Below are 20,346 nucleotides of genomic sequence, written 5' to 3'. Positions count from 1 at the left end.
TGTAATCAAAAATGCTTAAGGGATGTTAAAAAAAATGTATGATTAGCTTATAAGAGGGGAGGAATATCAGCATTGAATCTAGTAGTTACGGACAGATAAGGTTTCATGTGCTGTAATAGTATCGACTGGCGTGCCATTTCGGTTGCATACTCATTAAGGCCGTCGCCGTTAGCGTCTGAAGCGGCGGTTCCGGCGATAGGTCGGGCGCACGCGCTCGCCAACGGTGTTTCCTGTGCGAACGCATCCACCGCCGTCTTGCGCACACATTCACGCACGCCGGCAGGCTGTGGCGGAACCCCTGTCCTCTCACCGGTGATGCCGCCGTCGTCACTACCACCACCGCCACTGCCTCCGACACCACCACCGCCCTACTCGCCACATTGACATTGCGCGGCAACTAGCGGCGGCGGGCCCAGTCACTCGCCGCATCGTTCAGTCGAACATATCCGTTTAGCGCGATCGCTCGGGAGCATACCGTGTGCGTTAAAAAAGCACACCTCCCACTAGTAGTGGTTAGTCGTAGTTTGCAGAAACAGTATTTGTTAAATATACATACATATATTTAAATATATATATTTAAATATTCATTATATTATAATATTAACTACGTATATTGATATATATTTATTATATTATATACGGATAAAATAAATTGTATGTATCTATGTGTTTGTATCTATCTATATAGATTAAAAATAAACGTAAATGACGGATTAATCGGGTAGTCGCCAATCACGTAATATTGTAAATATTTTCAGTAATAAATAAAAAATTAAGCTAGAAGATAATCGTCGTGTGAGTGGTGTGGTGTCTTCATCGATCAACCGTGGTCGTCTACGATTTAGTAGTTTAACTATTTAATCTTGTCACTGCCGCCGTCTTAGTCACCGCTGTGTTTTCATCCCTCATCCGTGTAATTTACGCAAATAAACATTAAAGTTCCAATTGTTAACAATACTACCGGTGATCTGTGCGTACGCGTTGTTACAGTGCCCGCGACAACTGCTCATTCATTTATTTATAAGTTGTCGACGAAACTTAGTGGTAGTTTAAAAAATATGGAATCGCAAAGCCAAGAAGCAGTCACAGTAGCCGCTGAGGTTCCCAATGACCCGGGGTAAGTGCGATCAGTTATAAAATGGTTCAATTTTGACGGTGGCGGTATCGTGCGACTCGCATGTGTAGTGAATAAATTCATCATTGAGACCGATTTCATCTGATTTTAAACGAATGGATACTTTGAGAATGATTGAGGTTGGAACTTTGGACATCTTATCGGCGTAGAGATGATCAACCGATTTAAATATGGAGTGAAGTGAGGGGATGGGGTCACGAGCTGCGAATCACATGACAGCACGCGGGGTTTTTGTACTTGAGATTGGTTTCCATTATTTTGTAAATGAAAAATGGGTTAAAAAAACCAAGCAACACTATTATGAAAATGTTTTTTTTTTTAATTTTATTATATTGATTAACAATAGTTTTGTCACCGGTATCGCCACTATTACCACTTTTACCCTACCGGCATAGTACAGTAAACATTATACTAACATGTGCGTCTTACGCATAATTATTTTAGAAAATAAAACCCATGTTATATCAACAAAACAGAATAGTAATGACCGCGACCGTGACCTATAGTATCACACACAGAACAGACAGATATACATTAGTAATGTAATAATTATAATAAGTCTTATATCCGTTAAATATTTTTCGGCAGTGAAGAAATTTTATTTCTTTTAAACAGTATAATTTATAGGACGAGTAATTAAACAATCCATACAAAATGTGTGGTTTTAAAAAATACTAACCAAAAATACTGTTTGATGATTTACTATAGTATTGACATACCGTGAGACATGTCGTGTGATAAAAACACACACGTGTTATAAAAATCATATTATACACTAGACAAAATAACCTTGCAAATTAAATCGTCTTCTCGTTGCTTCAAAAAGCGTGTAGTATAATCTTTGTAAAAAAGAACAATTAGGAGGAGGTTGAATCCCTTCCTACTCGAGTAGAAGCTTCAAGGCCAAAGTATTGTCTTAAAAAACTAAAAATAATAGCTGGTATGTGGTATTATAACACCCTAAGCTAAACGTTATGTGAGCGTCTTTTTTTATACTTATAAAAACAGACGTTTTGCCACCCCGTAGTTTTGAAAGAGTTATTGGCGCCTTGGGCGATCATCAGCTGGGTTGCCTTACCCTTGCAATGGTCCAGTTAAAAGTTCAATATTAAAATATATATTTACTCATAATAACAATAAAGATCACATGTTCAAGATCTTCCCTGAAATAATTATTAATCATAATACAAATAGTTTTTGAGTTAATACAAAAAGATTCAAGAATATCGTTGTATGTAATAGTAGAAGGTTCTCAAAAAATAATAATAAAAGGGGTGGGTTTATATTTCAATACTGCTTAAAATATTTTCATACATTCACAAAACCTCTTCTCTTTGGTTTAAATATATGTAAGATATGATAAACAAATTAAATATTTTGCCGAGTAGGTAATATCATACTCTCGTAACCTTTATAAGTTCGCCTTACACATCAGTAATACGAGTAAATAGTCAATGGTACTGTTAAAAACACATGGCGAGTGTTTCAACCTGCGAAGATTTTCTCATATATCGTAATAAGAAAGTAGAATATTTGAAAGGTTTAAAAATACGAAAAATTGTTACGCTGCCAACGTTGTGGTAACGAACCGTTTCGGGTTGTATTTAAATTACTTGGGAAAACAACAAGAAATGTTTGTTGTCGGCACCCGATCCTCTAAAAAGGTACTATAACGGTGGATAATGAACTCTGCGACAGCAGTCAGATTTAAGAGAATACCGATTGTAGTCCGTCGAACGTAATCTGATTGGAAGTTGTTTAAACTTTTTAAAGGCTTTCGCTTGTAGATAAATCAAAATGGCTGGAACTGATTATATCTATATTAACTCGATTTAATTATATTGATGCCAGTTTAGACAAGACAAGAATAATGACGATATAATGGTTTTAAATTCCATTAAAAGAAGTCGATAACTCTCTTTTTTTGTCAATTATTGTAAGCTGACAAAAGTTTGTTCGGTATACTTTTATTTTTATAAGCGTGTTTTTTATTTTATTAATATGATTAGTAATTTACCAAATCTTCATTCACAGTTATACAAATAATTGTTGCGTTTTTATACGTTTACACTTATATAATCCCAAAAAAATAGTTTGATAAACTGGAATTCTTCTTTAATTATTAAAATTCTATATTTTAATTTTTTTCTGAGAATATTTCTTATGATTAACCATGCGAGTTCTGAATAAAATGAAAAATATTAATTGGAATTGTAAGTGGTATTCATGTGTACATGAATGTATCAGGGATGGTACAATGGATACCATCAGTTTTTATTACTAAAGAATACAGTAAATTATTTCAAACAAATTTAAATATACAAAAAGTCATAGTAAGAAATCAACATTCTATCAAAGGTTTTTTTTTTAAATCGCGCTTTGTATAAAAAGGTTTCTGGCTTGACGTTAATGTTAGATCAATAAACGAAAAGCTAATAGATGAATTAATACGTTTTTAATTTTAGTATGCATTATCTCATATAATCAATCATTAAGGTTGTTCATTAGAATGAATTACCTCAATGGTTCACAAAATTAAATTATTACCATTTCCCCGACCAAGAAATCAATAAATTGTATTTTTTTTTTAAATATTATTGTGATAGTCGAAGTTTAAGAAAATGAAAAGGTTTAAATGTATTGATTTGTATTTAAATCAATATTATATCAAAACTACATGTGTATAATATTATGATTGATTTTATAGGATTACTGAAAAAATTATTATTGTAATTTATATATTTTTAATTTTTTTAGATTTTAATTAAATATAATAAATATATTAAACAATCAATAGAATTTTGAAATTGTTTTTTCTAAACTTCATTTAAAACGCAAATCTTGAATCTAAAATCAATCAGATTTTATTATGAATTTCGCATTAGAATTTATAAGAAAGTAGTTAAAATGAAATGAATATCCAAATTTGTTTGAATAAAATCTTTTCAAGAAAAAATTAAAATAAAATCGTTTAAACATTTTTAATTTTGATAAAAATTGAAAACTAATTTTTGAATCGTTTCATTTTAAAAAATATTTATGCTAGTTATTTTTGAGATTAAACGTAATTTATAAATATTTTTTGCTATAAAATTCATTTTTATTTTACTTATTAACGAGTAAAATATAATTAAATAGGATTAAATTTAAATTAGATAAAAAATAAAAAACACATTTCGAAAATCAAGTGATTAAGTTAATCGATAATCAAATTAACAAAAAAATATTTTGTAAGATCCAATCAAGGTGTATTATTTGAATAAAAATAATGGTCTTTTTCTATGAAAGTATAATTATTCATGAACCAATTATTGTTATAATAGCTTCCAGCAATACATGTCTGTTACTATATTATAATTAACTTATAGTGTCATACGAACTGGTTTTTGTCGAATATTATTATTACATTTCTTATTTCCAGCTGTATGAATATGCAAATAATGAATAAATTTCAGATAGATATATTTAGTTTATTTAGTGGCATGTTTTTCTCAAATTATTAATCATGAAATATTTTTTTAGTTTGTCTTTATGTATTATAGGTTGGTTATATACAAAACAATTTACTTCATTTTCCTTATCCTCATATCTCTGTTTTTCTTAAGATATGCTTTTCAAATTTGAAATATGGATTAGACTCTAGTAGTTTAGAAAAATGTGTAAAATCCTAGTCTAAGCCATTTTAAAATGAAAAAATTCCAAAGTTTTCACATTTTTACAGACTGATTGACTCATCATCAAAATTATAAAGCATTTCTCGTATGAGTAGAAACGTGAAATTTGGTACAAAAGTAGGTCTTACAGTGTAAGCAAAGGAAAAAACATGACAAATTTTCCAGTATAATCATACAGTGAAAAGTGTCATTTGAGATGGCAGAATATGCGACGCCATCCGCTTTGATTTTTAGTAACTTTTGAAAATTCTGTATTGTGCTGACTTAAGCCAGCAGAAATGTGTAATATCCTGAACAAATAACTAAATATGAAAAAAGGTCAAGTTCCAATTCCCTTTTTCCCAATAAAAATTCTCCTATTAAAAGGGAAAGGGAAGGTGTAAGTTGAAACTTTACAAATGCATATTATTTTACTAATTGAATTCAAATGGTAAAGTTATCATTTCATACATTTGATGAGTTTAAAGTATTGTAAAATGTATCTCATAGGTTTACTTCTAACATTTAATGGACATTTTAAATCCTACTTTTTGTTGATAATACAAAGTTTTATGCTCAAACTAATTCAATCTGTAATTTAATTAACTTGCAAAATTATTAAGATAAATTTCTTAATTAGAGTAAAATGAATTTTCCGCCCATAAATGTTGGTAAATGAAAAATGTTTCTTTAATTTGTAATAAAAATTATATAACTTTTAATTATGTAATGCATGATAAGGTGATTTTATCAGTGAATTAACAGTTAAGAGTTTTTTTTATCTTTTAATGTTCTTTATTCATTTATATTTTGATGTCGCACTCATTAGACTAATAAATATTTGTTTTTTAAAATATTCTCCATAGTAATTATGTACAAATATTTTAAATTAACTAATACAACAATTGAAAATTGAATTATTCATAAATTGAGTGAATAATTTTATATTAATAATTGTGACATTAGGTAAGAGACTAATTAAAATTATTTTTTTTTGTTATAAAAACTACTAACATCAATTTATTGCAGATAAAATAGATAATTTTTTAGTTGCAAATTTCAACGTACTGGTGTCCGTTCATTGGTCGGGTTCATTCACTGATGTTGTCATGCTATTGTGTTTTATAATACCCCCGAGTTTAAAAATACATTCATCATCATTCAATAATGATTGTGTGATAACTTAATATCACATATCATCATTACTTTGAGACATGTGAAGTTTTCAAAGACTTTTTTGAGATAACCCTAGGGTGCTTAACGCACGATTTAGCCAAGTTAATGTATGCGAAATGAAAAAAATGTTTTTTCGTATACTACCATAATGTGATGTCTATTAGAGGTTCAAAACTTCTAAGTGAAATTTCTTATTATCTATTTTTAATTTGAGTTTGTATTAACATTATTGTAACTTTGTTCAATGTATTCACATACAATTCTAAGATATAAAGTTACATACATTTTTGATTGTACTTTATTTATTCCTAAGTCTGCTCTAAATCACATAATTATAAAAATATGTTAACACTTTAAAATAAAATCAGACATCACATTAATTTTAACATCATCTTTACACACACAGGGTGTATACTAATTAGATTAAAACATTTTTTAAGACGTTAACCAAGTTTCTACTTTAATAATTGTAATTACACATTACAGGTTCACTGTAATGTCAAAATTAAAAGTGAAATGACATCTTCTTTTTGATCATTTATTCATTCAAACACAATTGTAAATATTTAATATGAACTTATCATAGGTCACGAAGAAAAAAACAACTTCAATATGACAGTTGAGATTATCAAAGATTTTGTTTGATAATGAGACAAGAGCAGTGTTTTAATAAACTATTCTCCTTTCTCACAGGAGCTAATTTTAGGAGCTTTGATATATGTACAAAACCAACGATTATGCATATTAAAGATACGATGTGTGTCGTCTTGAATTATTTTCAAATTCTTATAGCCAAGACTACAGCGTTGTTTATAAATTATGAGTTCAGTAAAATCTGTTAGAGACTTTTGGACTACATCGTCGCTTATTAGAGTTAAATGGTTTGTCCGTGAAACGGCGCGATGATAATGATTTTAATTAAAGACTAACTAACTAATAACAAAACTATTTCATTCATATGATTGTAGATATAATAACCGTTTACAGTCTTTATTAAACAAATTTTATAACTAAGCATACATTAATTAAAAGACACAGTCAAATTTATTCAGATACCTGTGATAATACTCATAGAAATCTTCTTATTTTATTAATAATAATTTACATAGTTCGTTTTTGTTTTCATTAATTCGATTGTTTTACTTATTTGTTTGTTTGTAGACAATTTTTTATTTATTTATTTTTTCATTAGGTTTTTTTCTGTAATCTGCGTAATTATTTAAGTGAAAATTTGTTAAAGAAGTTAAACTAGATAACATAAAGTTTATGATATATATATATAATATTTTGCTGGATAAATGATGATATATACTTGTTTAATATTATTTTGTTTTTGACTCTTAATATAGACAAAATAGTTGTTTCGAAGTGAAATGAAACTAAAGGTCATCCAGTATGGGAATAATGCCTAACTTGGCCACATAAACTCTTTTGGGACACGAAGTTTATTATGACATCGTTATTATAATAATATACATTTGACTAGGGTTCGGGACTTTAAGCATTTATAAAGTTTATTTTAGTCATCCCGAGTACATCAATGATATATAGATATGTTCACGTTTGTTTTTCACAACTTTAATAAATGTATATTAATTAAGAATTTAGTTATGGGGAGGCATGGGAGATCACTCTCCTAGAGCAAAAAATGTCCCTTAGTTACTGTATGATAAAATTTTTACGGAATTTGGCGTCTCAGAAGTGGTTTAAACAAATTTCATAATTGTACAATGTTCCGAACTTCACCTATGTCCACAAAAACATTTTGATATTGAACCACCGTGTTTTATACTTTTGCTGTTAAATTATGGTTTTATAAAGCTCAATGTTATTAATGAGTTTTAACCCTTTACAAAAACATTATAATATTCTGTAGCCTGTATTAAAAGATAACGACACTTTAAGTGACCTTCTCATAATCGGCGAACTACTTTTAAAAAGGCCCTTTGCAAACGAGTCACCAAGAAAGTTGATTAAAATTATACTATCATAATGTCTCTCAAGTTTCTTCATGTTTATGACAAGGGACGTAGCAAAAGAAAGATCGTCACTGTGCCACTGTGGTAGGTTTAATTAAAAGTGACTCGCGTTCATCCAGTCGATATCTAAAAGGAAAACTTTTAATTTCCATTTTAGTTAATTGGAGAAGTTTCATAAAATTTTGTTGGTATAATCAACAAATAATATACATTTAAAATCCTTCACAATACAATTTCTGTACGATTAATTTTTTTTATGAATAACTTTGTTATTTTAAGCAAAATGTCTATAATGTGCTAAAAAACTTTACACTCATATTCATTTTATGTTTATTCATCTTTATATTATCTATTTTTAACATTATATCTGCTTCTTCATAATTTTCAACTAATTTAGTCATAACTTAATTATACAAATAATTTATTTTAAGCACTTTCTAGATTTTGTTATTGCCACGCGCCTAACAGCTGTGATTTGTCCCATCCATTGAGTGTTTTTGAAAGTTTTTTTTTCTTTGGATTATTGGGAATCCCAATTTGTCATTTCTTGTAATAATATAAATAGTTAGAACAACATTTGTCGACATAAACGAATGCTTTCGTGTTAAATTCGAACCAATAGTTAAAAAAATTAAATATTTTCCTACTATGTACATAAATTAATGGGAAAATTGCAAAACCATTTAACGTGATATAAATAACATTATTTTATAAAATATTACGTCGCTTTGAAGTATTTTAATCTTACTTGTAGAGAGGGAATTAGTTAATTCATGGATATTTTATAGTTTTTTTTTACTAATTATGCTATGAAAATGTATAATCTTTATTCAAAATGCCAATTGTTTTATTTTCATAAATTTTACAATAATGTTAATTTAGTAATATTTAGATTTAACATTATGCATAAATTATTATAGACTCAATATTATCGTATGAAATAACATATAAATTTATTAAATATGATCTATTTAAAATGCATAACAAAATGTATATAAATCCAGATTTTAATAGTAAAAGTTCCTAAATATAATGGTTTTAAGATATGTAATATAATTTTTTTTCATATTAAAATTATATTAATATTTATCTATTAGAAATTTTACTAGGGGAAATGGTATTCTCACTCAGGCAGACTGAGATAAAAGTTTTAGCATTAAATTTTGCCATACTTCAACACCTTTTATATTTAAATTAATTAGCTAAGTTTCACTATGATTCTATTTAAAATAACTTCATAGAACTATTGAATTTATTAGACCTTTTCTTAATTGTGGACTTGATAATTGAAAATAACATAATAAATAATTATAGAATTCATCACATAGTTATTCTAATACTTGATGATTAAAAAGCTATTTATCACTACAACTATATTTTATTCACTTTAAATTCCTTAATATTGACAATCTTGATTGATTCATATCAGTGGTATTGTCAAGATTTCATATTAGTTTTACAACTATTAATGCATGTTTTTTCTCATCACTTTAGTTTAGAGACCAATAATACGACTAGTGGGGAAGTTATGGTCCTGCGACTCCTTGGCTACGTTACTGACACACTTCAAACATATGGCATCACTTATGAGATTTAGGAATTGCATTACCTGAAGTATTCGATTTTTTCACCCACAAATAATAATCAAATTAAAATTGAACATGTAAAATGAATATCGTATTCATAAATATTTTCGAGGGAGGTAAAATATGTATATCTATATATATATATATATGCATGAGGTTGTGTTAAGTTTTGTTGGATTTATATATGTATAAGCTTAACGGGTTTATGTATTTATATATATATGTACTTAAAGTTATAATGCTCTGTGCGAATTGTGAGGGGTGTTTCTAAATAGGAGAAAAGGAGATAGCATGTTCCTGTTAAGGTATGTCATCTGTCTAGCTAGACATTTTTAATATAATTTTCGGTTAAAAAAAACTTTTTTTTAATCTTTAACCGTCCAAATCAATCGTTAAAATTCAGTTGGTTAATCGACATGGTTGTATTCAAAAATAATAACTTTTTTACACCCCTGCAAATTATTTGTACTTTGAAGAAAATTTACCTATTTATTAATTACAGCTAGAGTAACATCACAGGTAAATAACAACACCAAGTTTTAATTAAAAAATCTAATAAATTTATGTCGATATGTTTTTAACAGAGAAAATATCTAGATTTAGTCAAACTTTAAAAATATAACTTTTGATAATAATATTCACTGGATATTTCTGATTTTGGTCATTAATTAGAAGTCTGTTTCTGTTAATTATTAATATTTGTAAATTAATTTAACAGAAAACATTTTAGAGAACAAGTAAATAATTTTATAAGTGTGTCATTTAACTAAAAATAAACAAAGGGTTTTCAAAAACTCTTAAAATGTTATTTATTGGTGCTGTTACCATAAGTATTATTTAAAATGTGAATTGAAAATTGGTTAATGAGTGCATTAACTTAAAAGTAGTATTAAAACTTCTTAAATTTTCAAAAAATAAGAAATTTGAATTAGCTAGTATTTTTTCTTGATGTTTTTATGGTTGGTTTTTCAAAAGTTACAAAGCATCAACTTTGCCAAATGGAACTTTTTTAGAACAACAAACTTAACAACTATATTTCCATGCACAACCTACTCAAATGACTTTATTTGACGACCTATAGTTAAAAAACCTAGTTAAATCTTATTGCATCTAGGTATCAAATTTTAATGCTTTCTTTTGCGTTCTATTAAATTGTAAACCTCGTGAGTTATTGACAATTAGTTGAGAATATTATACAATAAATCCACGTACTAACTCGTATGTTATATTGTGTTATTTTAATGTAAAGATAAGCGGAGTCATTCAATTTATACCCACTATTATTCAGTCAGAAACAATAATCTTGTGCAAACTAAACAATGTTCCTAAAACTTTGTTTACTCGTCTTATCGACTACAGTATTCTTGTCTTTTTGTCGTCGTGTTTTTTGGTTATCTTTGAAAAGGATAAACGGATAGGATAAAAGAGAGACGGTGGGTGCACTCTACGTGTGTTCACCAAAAACCATTTCATAGTAAAGATTGTGCTGTGGCAAACAAACTCTTGACATAATAAAATTCTACTCCTGTCGTGCAGTTCTTCACTTATTTCACCAGCGTCACCGGGACCGCCACTCAAATTTTTTAACAATCCATTGTAACAAAACCGTAAAACTGTTTGTACAAACCAATAATTATTATTGCTGTTTTTATGTATATCCGACACCTGGCGAAAGACAGTAGACGGAAACGTGTGATTGAAGTTCTATTTGATCATTATATAATTTAGTTATACACTAAAAAATGTACAGTCGTACAATTCTTGTAAAGTTATGTGTATTGCAATTTATTATTGATACAGTGATGTACAGTCCGTTATCAAATTCTTACGGAATAGTCATAACGCTTACATAGATACAAATTATCCGACGACCAGAATAATTTTTAAAGAATGATGAATTTTAACCTGACAAAAAATATAGGAAAAAAATGAATATATAGTTATACAATGAAGAAAGACGTAAAGTTTTTAGATGGTAATTAGTTCTAAAAATCGGTCTTAGTAGAAACTCATTTAGCATAAAAATGTCGTACTGAGGTATAATTTCATATAAAAATAAATATTTTTACTAAAAAATGATTCGAGTAATACTATTTTTCTTATGCTATGTAAATTCATTAAGACTCAAAGGAAAAGTTTAAAATTGAATATTCTGAGTTTTAAAAATTTCATTTGCGTAATTTATTGTGTTAAAATCTTTTACTTAATCACCGTGGAATTAGTATATCTATTTAAAAAATACGATACACTCGTTATTATAGTTACGTCAATGATACAAACAAAAAGTGTAATAAGATAACGAATTATCTTCAATACCAATTCAATTACAAGTACTAGTTAGTCACTATTATCTGTATAATCTGCATTTTATTGTCATAATATTGATTTCGCCCAAAAATATAATTTATAAATTGGCTTATACGACTTAATTGTTTCAAAATTATTATATTAAGTTGTGTAAGGTCATTACCTGATAAAAGTAATCGAAAAATTGCGTTTCTGCTTTATAGTTATATTAGTCTTTCGAACAACTTGGCAAATCATTTTTAACAAATTTTACAATAAAGTATTTTTCTTTCAATTAGTTAATTGTGATGTCATTTTTTTATGATATAAATATTTTAGATAGTTTAAAAATTGAAAATGACCGCGTTGTCATTTTTGTTAATCGATTAAAAGCCTTACATGAACATTAACGACGACTAATAGTAAATAGTCATTTCTTATGTTTAACTTCTAATTTGTTATAAGGTCATCGATATGTCGTAAGATACATAAGTATTATATTCAAATGGAACTATTAAATATACTAGGGTAGCAACCTACAGTTTTATATTGTAAATAAGTAAAATTAAAATTAATATATCTAAGTTTAATACAAATACAAAGATAATAAAAATGTATTTTTGTATAATATTTCATTTATTATCTTTAATGTTTATATGTTAACTATATGAGAGAAAAATATATTAATTAAAAGGGATTGCGATTTTTTTTTTTAAATAAATAAATTTTTACGCCATGTATTCTAGTTTTATCATAAATGAGATAAAAAAAATTAAATTATTCAAAGGTTCTATCTTCAAGAAACTTATCTTAGGTTTTTACAAAGTTATTTATGCAATAAAATGAGATCTTTTATATTCTTCGTAAGATTTTTTTATATTGCTGTCAGCAAAAATAATAAATTGTAAAATCTTTATTTTCTTTAATGTTAGGATTATAAATAAATAATCCAATTGGAGTTTGAATTTAATTTTTATGCTGTATTCAAATATAATTAGTTAATAAAATCCTAACAAACTCATAGTATTTCGTATTTACAAAAAATATTTCTTGTTTATTTTCATTTAAAATTCAATCTTTTGAATTGATAATTTTTATTTGTTTGTTATTTAACAAGTTTATATCATTTCTATTTTTGTTTTCTACAATCACTTTATAATTCTACGACATGTGTTTAAACAAACACTGACAATATTTATAACTAACCATCATCAAGCTACTTTATAGTAGTCTACTTGGCACAACAGTCATCGACTTAACTCTTACAAAAAAAAAAAAAAAACATATATTAAACATTTTCCGTGTGAAATTAGCTAACGTGTTTTAAATTGAATGTAATAGTTATTAATTGTATTTTTTTTTATTACAGAAAAATGTTCATCGGCGGTCTCAGTTGGCAAACAAGTCCAGGTAAAACATAAATCATTTTGATTAATATTGCTTTATTCTATTTTCCTTTAAACGTACTGTAATTGAGCTACACTAATCTATTAAATGATCACTAGTCTTATTAAAAATTCAGGATCTGTTCATGCATTGCAAAATACTTATCCTGTAGTTACCTAATATAATTTTTGATTTAGTTGACTACAATCCGATGGCATAATTTGGGTATTCTATTTAATTCATTTCAGTGTAATAAAATTCCTTGCAAAATGACAAACAACACTTACATTAACATTGCATGTAACTTTCAACAGTTTACATATTTAATTAATTAATTATGTTAAGTTCTTCTTGAACAAAATGCGACGCACTGAAGTTTCGTGTACAATTTTAACTTGCGTGATTAGATTGTGAAACTACAAAGGCACAATTTAAAATTTGTTTGAATTAATTGTACCAACGACAATTAAATGAGTCGTTATACGACTTGTTGAAAGTACGCTCATATGATCAATGCAATATTTGAAGAAATTACCTTTAGAAAGTCTATTAAAAGTGAATATAATGAGCATATGTAATAAACGACCAATATATATGTAAAAAAAATCGCTGTTACGTGTAAATTTTTCTAGTCGACATATCTATAAGGGCATTGCCGGCAAATATTAAAACAAGCATAAAATTTATGTCACTTTTGAGGTGTTCTTATGGGTTAAAAATCGTAGGTGCGTCGTTATTGTAACGATTTACATGAATATGTGTAACGCGTCTGGCCACCATGGTCGCATCTATAGATATCCAAATTGGTTCTTTTGTTATCTATAGTAAAAAAATTGGAAAAGAGAACGTCAAAAAGAATAAAAACTACATAAAACACAAACGGCGCAGATAGGGAACAAATAACTCATTATAATCGTAAAGCGGCGGACGTGTTCGGAATAAAGCGTTTTAGTCCATCGCCGCCGCCGTCGTCTGTCAAATACCTAAATATCATCACTGGCACACACATACGCCAAAAACAACAGTGTGCTGAATATAAAGGCTTAAGACGTTCGTGGCTGTACGCCTTTAATGAGATGCGGCAGATACATTCATGTTCGACAATTCACTTTCGGCGAATGAGATTTACTTACTGTGACCAAACTTAGAGTGTGGTTTTTAAACAGAACAATCTTAGTCTTTGTCTTTAAATATTCAGACACGCTGATGTTTGGCATTAATTGTATTCGACGTAAATCGTTTTTGGATTTTAGAGTTGATAGTGTGGGCCTTTTACTTGCAGTAAAATTGACATATTGTTCTTGTGACGGTTGAGATTATAGATACATTATGATGGTACTTTATTCTCAGTTACAACTCGATATTGATTAATTAAAGTTATAGCTGTACTGATAAAAATTAAAATTATGAATATGATTTTCAACATAGTATCATTGACTTCGAAAACGATTGTAAACTTGAAAATTTCCATTTTGTCTTTTAGGTACAAGTTTGAATTGATTTTTTTTGTTAAAATTTAAAAAATTAAACATACTCTAGGTGCACGTAAACTTTTTATATGGTATTAACAACCATATAAAAAAACGTTTGAGTAATATTTGCTAAGTAGTAACTTAAAAAATATCCGGAACAAACAAGGTCCAATCGTTAATGTATTTTTTTATTTGATATTTATACTTTGCCAATGGTTAATGTTTAATAACTAATAGAATTAATATAACTAATTTAGCTTAAAATTTGTGTCTTTAAAATTATTTANCAGAATTAATATAACTAATTTAGCTAAAAATTTGTGTCTTTAAAATTATTTATATTTTTGAAAAATAATTATGTTTTTATATTCTTTAAAAACATACATTTATAACTAATATTCAAATCAATAGGCAAGTCAGTTTTAATTGGCCAATTATAATTAAGATGTAAATCATTATCTAAGCTACATATAGTTTATATATAAAATATTTAAATATTTATAGAACATCACCTTATATTTCAAAGACGACTTAAATTTTAGTTTATTGATCAATACATTATGTAATCATGTTGTTATACTATTATATGTTGTTCGACAGAAAAAAAGTATTTTATTTTACGTTAGATGCAACAATCGTTTTTTTAAAATCTTATTCATTTTTTAGTGTAGAATTTACCATTTGCAATAGGTTTACCAAAGTGAATTTGATGGACTAAGTATTTAATTCGACCACTTTTGAGGCGTTTAAATAGGTAACGGCATAGCAATGTGCCATATTTACGTTCGACAAGGGTCACTTGTCTTTTTGAAAGTATTAATCGAAATTAAAATGAGTCTACCCCTTTAGTATCAACTATGACCTCTATTCCTTTTATGTTTTAATAACTATTTTGTATTTCAAACCTATTTATTTATTTTAATCATTTCCTTTTTCCTGTCTTATTGGAATTTATTTGATTTTTATATTGTTTCAATTGCTTTTAAAACGAAACTTTTGCGATTCAACATTTTAATATACAAGGGTAGACCTCTGTATAGGTTTGTTTAATTCAAAAGGTCATTCGCTTCTTGTGTACATGAGGTATACATGCAAAAGTACTGAACTCCGATCGAAATCCTCGGTTAATCACTGACCGGCATAATTTATACTTAAGTGCTGTTCACGCTTCTTTGTCATGCTTTTACCGTTCTTGAGCAGGGATTTGTACAGGCATATTTGACCAGCCGACCACCACACCTTGATAAGGTTCACTTTCAGAACTCACCATAAGATTTCATTTTATTATTTTCACTTAACGCAAATGCTCGTTTATCTGCGGCCACATTGTGAATAGGGTTCCAATGTGAGCATTCCGAACCCGGAGAATGATAATAAGATATCTCCAATAAAAATAAAAAGTAACTTTTATTATTATTTTTCAAAACTTTAAAAGTGTAAAACACTCTCACGAGGTTCCGGTTTAAAGTCCAAAACTAACAATAAAAACCTTCTTTTCAGTTCCGGTTTATTATCTCAACGCCCTTTGAGGATAATATGCGTTATAATTACAGAATTTGTACAGTTACGTTGTTTGAAAAATTTGTTTTTTTATGAGGCTTTAAAATTATATTATCTTGGCTTATTTTTATCGAGATCCAAATAATTCACAGACATTTTCCTCCGAGTTAAAATTATTCAATAGTACTCAGTATTAAGATTTTCGCAGTAAATCTTGTAGTGTTATGTTATAAAATTCATAATAAATCACTTTTTAATTAGTGTCAATTTTTGTTATATAATTTACTAAAAAAATTTCGTCCTTTTGCCTTACATATTTTAATATGTAACAATAATATACGATGCGTGAAACTTTGACAAATTTAATATATTTATTAAGTATCCGTCAGTTGTGTATTCGTGCAATTTATTAAAAAAATAATATTTATTTATTACTATGTTTTATTTGCCGTTATTAACACACAAATTAAACTTGTTAACGATGGAACTTAAATGTTGATGCCAACATCTGCATCAGTTCATTTTTTCATTATTATCGCTAATAATTGATTTAGTGTTATTATTTTATTAGTAATTGGTCAAATATAAAATGAATAATCATTTTAACAAATAATAATTATTATTTATTAATATCCAAGATGTCGTAGGGTTTGTTGACCGTCTTAGTATAATTTTCTGTTAGTATTCTCCTAATATATATATATATATATATATATATATATACATTTTTCAAAGCGTATTCGAAAGTATATACACGTAACTAATGAATATTGAACGGTTTAATTACGACAATTATACATAATTCAACAGACATAACGTATGAATTAGGTATTAGGAACTGAAAATTGTGTTATATGCGCTGTACACACGCGCATATATGCATAAAATATTGTAGTAAGTAATAAAGCACGTACTTAAATTTCTGTTGAACATAAAATCTCTCACTCGCATGTAATGCATCGATGATTTTCATAAATATGTGCCGTTCAGCAGATGAGTTGCATTCGTGTCTGTTGTCACAAAGGATCGCCGCCGTGTTGGATTCTGTTTTAATGGAGTCCAATTTTAAACGCTGCCCGTCTATTTCAGATAGGTTTTTTTTCGAAATCTATGCCATTCCGTTGAGCTGCCGGTCGTTCTAAAACCTACTTGTCGCCAATCGGATGCTATTGATTTCCGTTATTTTTGGACTTTTGCGTGTAGAGGTATTCGGCGCACGTCACCAGTGTGTACATCAGCTATATAAAAACGAACGTGCGAAGGCCAAACGACTGCTTTACGGCCGCGAGTAGTGCGTATGTCGGCGGCGGCCACCTTTCCAACTTTTACGGTCGTTTCTGTAATTGCTGATCCCAAATAACGTCCACGTGCGTTGTTCGGCTCAACAAGCCTATCGCAACTATTTAGATTCCAAAGACATTGCAAAACGATTGCTTCTTCAATGCAACGACCTTTTCAGTACTACCGATAAAACAACATGTTACGCCAAATAATGACATGCCGCCGTTAATATCAAATAGAGTAAATAGAGTACTCTCCGAGGAAAATATTCGCGTTTAAATTTGTATACTTATTTTGTTACACGAGTTGAGTTTTTCTCGATATACTTTATAGTTTTGAAAATGTTATGAGAATTCCAACTATGACATAAAAGGTACAGTCGTTGGCTATATTTTTAATGGTACCGTTTTTGAACTGTTTGTTGTACCTTACACAGAAGGAAGAATTAAAATTTTGGAAAAATATCAACTGGATAATTTGACTGTTTGTCAAGAAATATTAATAATCTCGGAAACCAACAAACGGCCGTCTATTATTATTGATAAAACAATTGAAAAGTATTTACTATACCCCTATCGATAACTTTCTCTAATTATTAACATTTCTATTTTTTTATTAAATGCTAACGTTTTCCGACTAATTACAATCGAATCGTATATATATAATTAATTCACATTTGTTCAAAGAATTTTCTAGTTTTTATATAAGTTTTATCTTTTGTATTTATTTCAATTCACTTCAAGACAAACTACTGTTAATTGTGTTCAATACATAATTCAATGAGATATTTTGCACTCGTCTACACATTTTCATTGTAACATTTTTACATATTTATTCAGTGTTGAACGCGTATTTTTTCACCATTGATGTAATGAGAGTTAAGTATATTACATCAGTTGTGATTTATGTTACAACTCTTGATTTAAATTATGAAAAAAAATAAATAAATTTTTAAATAACATGATGAAATAAATTTACCACGCAATGTAATTTAAAAAAAAAATCGTAACTCAATAACGCAGTTTGTTTTTATTTTATTTATTTATTTTTGTTGATATTTTATCACAAATAATTAAGTCTTCCGTTTGAATATGAGAAAAAAACATTCCCATACGCAATGTGTATATATATAGTTAATGAAAAGTAATGCTCTGCACACACGGAATGTGTCTGCATAACTAAAATGCATATGCATTGTATTTCGATTCATATGGGAACAAAAATGAAGAGTAGAATAACTGTAAAAACATCGAAATTTTAATTATTAATTTAACTTCATGTCACTTGTTTTTTCTGCTAATGGTCTTTATCATTTTAAAGACATGATTTAAATCAGATGTTTTTTTTTTTAAATTGTACTATGACGTTTCGTTTAAGACTTTTACGGATTATAATAAACTAGTTAAGAGAAAATGTAATCGACGCCCATGAAAATGACAATAATTGATATTAAGTTAGTTTTTGTTTTGTATTAAAATTTAGTATTGGTATACTTTTGAAAATGTTATTAATCGCACACGTGTGCGATTAATAGTTAGAAAATTTGAAAATAATTCTCATAAAAATGTAAAATATTTAATTGTGATTATTTATTACTGCTCTATTTCACACTTTTAATACAAAGAAGCTCTTAATTAGTTTTAATTTTATATGCACGTATGCAAACACACGAATAATCGTCACAGCGAGTAATTTTATATTAACTGATGGCCAAAGATAATTTTATTATTTAGTATGGAAGAACTATTGTTTATACGTGATATTTTCAATTGAATAAACAAAAAAGTGATATATTTATGAAATAAAACAAATACAAACAATATAATAACTGCGAATATTTATAGATGTACTGTATGCGTTGTTTATGAGTAATACGTTAATTTTTAACATAAAGTCAATACATTATTTATAATTGGACGTCAAAACGATCCTATCATAGTGTTATGTACACATTAAAATAATATCTCCATCTTGACTGCATTAAAAAAGAGCTGCAAAAATGATGTAAATAGTATTTACTTTTAACTGGAAAAAGTTACTAGATTATAATTGTTTTGAATATAACTTAATAATCTGGAGGGTAATTAATTACTTTAGTGCTGCAGAATTAAATTCGAGACTGTGTTAAACGTAGCAAAATATTTAACTTTTTAGCAGCTTTATTGTCGCATAACTGGAAACTGATTGCAGTATTTCCTAAATTTTCAATAAGATCTTTGGTGCTTTGTTAGTATAAATATTAGTCATTTTATAAACGAATCGGAATTTACTTTCGTATTCGATTAGTAGAAAACTACTATGAATTTCCAATCGATTACATAAACAATAAATTGAGTAAAACGTGTATCATATAGAAATCAAAAGTAAAATTTCGAAATTATATATTTTTCGAATAATTAAGTGATCAATAATAAAATTATCACCTTGTGAACAGCTTGGTAGTTTTGGTAATAAAATAAAATTTTTAAAATTAAAACTTTGGTTTTTTTACCGTTTAGAGTAATTTGATTTCACTATCCGGATTAATATTTTCTGATTTTATTAACTAACCAGTTTACGAATATCTGGTATAGGAATTAACAAAATAACAAAATATACATTGTTAACTTATAAAAGAATTAAAGATCAGATAATAATACTGTATAAGTATGTATATGCAATACTTCATAAATATTTACAATGTGACACAATTGAAATGGGTGAAAAATAAGTCTAAGAAAATCAATACACGTTTAACTCGATTTTGTTAAAGAATAAAAAATAATAACAATTTTAGAATCCTTTTGTGCATACAGGATTTTTTTTCAGAATTAATTAATTAATTAATTAATAAGGATTAATGAAAAATATAAAACTATAATAAATCAAGTGTAATTACTGATGTTTATACTA

The 20,346-nt window shown here is 27.7% G+C and overlaps 1 protein-coding gene across 12 annotated transcripts in view; it reads left to right on the top strand.

Annotated features, from left to right (window-relative positions):
- The first annotated feature begins 426 nt into the window (after window positions 1-426).
- The window catches only part of LOC126901815 (RNA-binding protein Musashi homolog Rbp6), a 223,821-nt gene continuing 203,901 nt past the window's right edge, over window positions 427-20,346 (top strand). For 7 of the 12 annotated variants that reach the window (XM_050678615.1, XM_050678616.1, XM_050678617.1 and 4 more), the window contains exons 1-2: window positions 428-1,117; window positions 13,185-13,225. In XM_050678615.1, coding sequence (XP_050534572.1) covers window positions 1,059-1,117; window positions 13,185-13,225 — 100 coding nt within the window. In that variant the 5' untranslated portion in view covers window positions 428-1,058. Of the gene's footprint in view, window positions 1,118-13,184; window positions 13,226-20,346 lie in introns of all 12 variants that reach the window. The other 5 variants (XM_050678620.1, XM_050678621.1, XM_050678622.1 and 2 more) reach the window with 3 other exon arrangements.

This window comes from Daktulosphaira vitifoliae, unplaced genomic scaffold (assembly GCF_025091365.1).
Source record: "Daktulosphaira vitifoliae isolate Bord-2020 unplaced genomic scaffold, ASM2509136v1 Scaffold_3, whole genome shotgun sequence".
Classification (NCBI taxonomy): domain Eukaryota; kingdom Metazoa; phylum Arthropoda; class Insecta; order Hemiptera; family Phylloxeridae; genus Daktulosphaira; species Daktulosphaira vitifoliae.
Note: the sequence above shows the minus strand (reverse complement) of the source record. Positions and strands in the feature narration are given on the sequence as shown.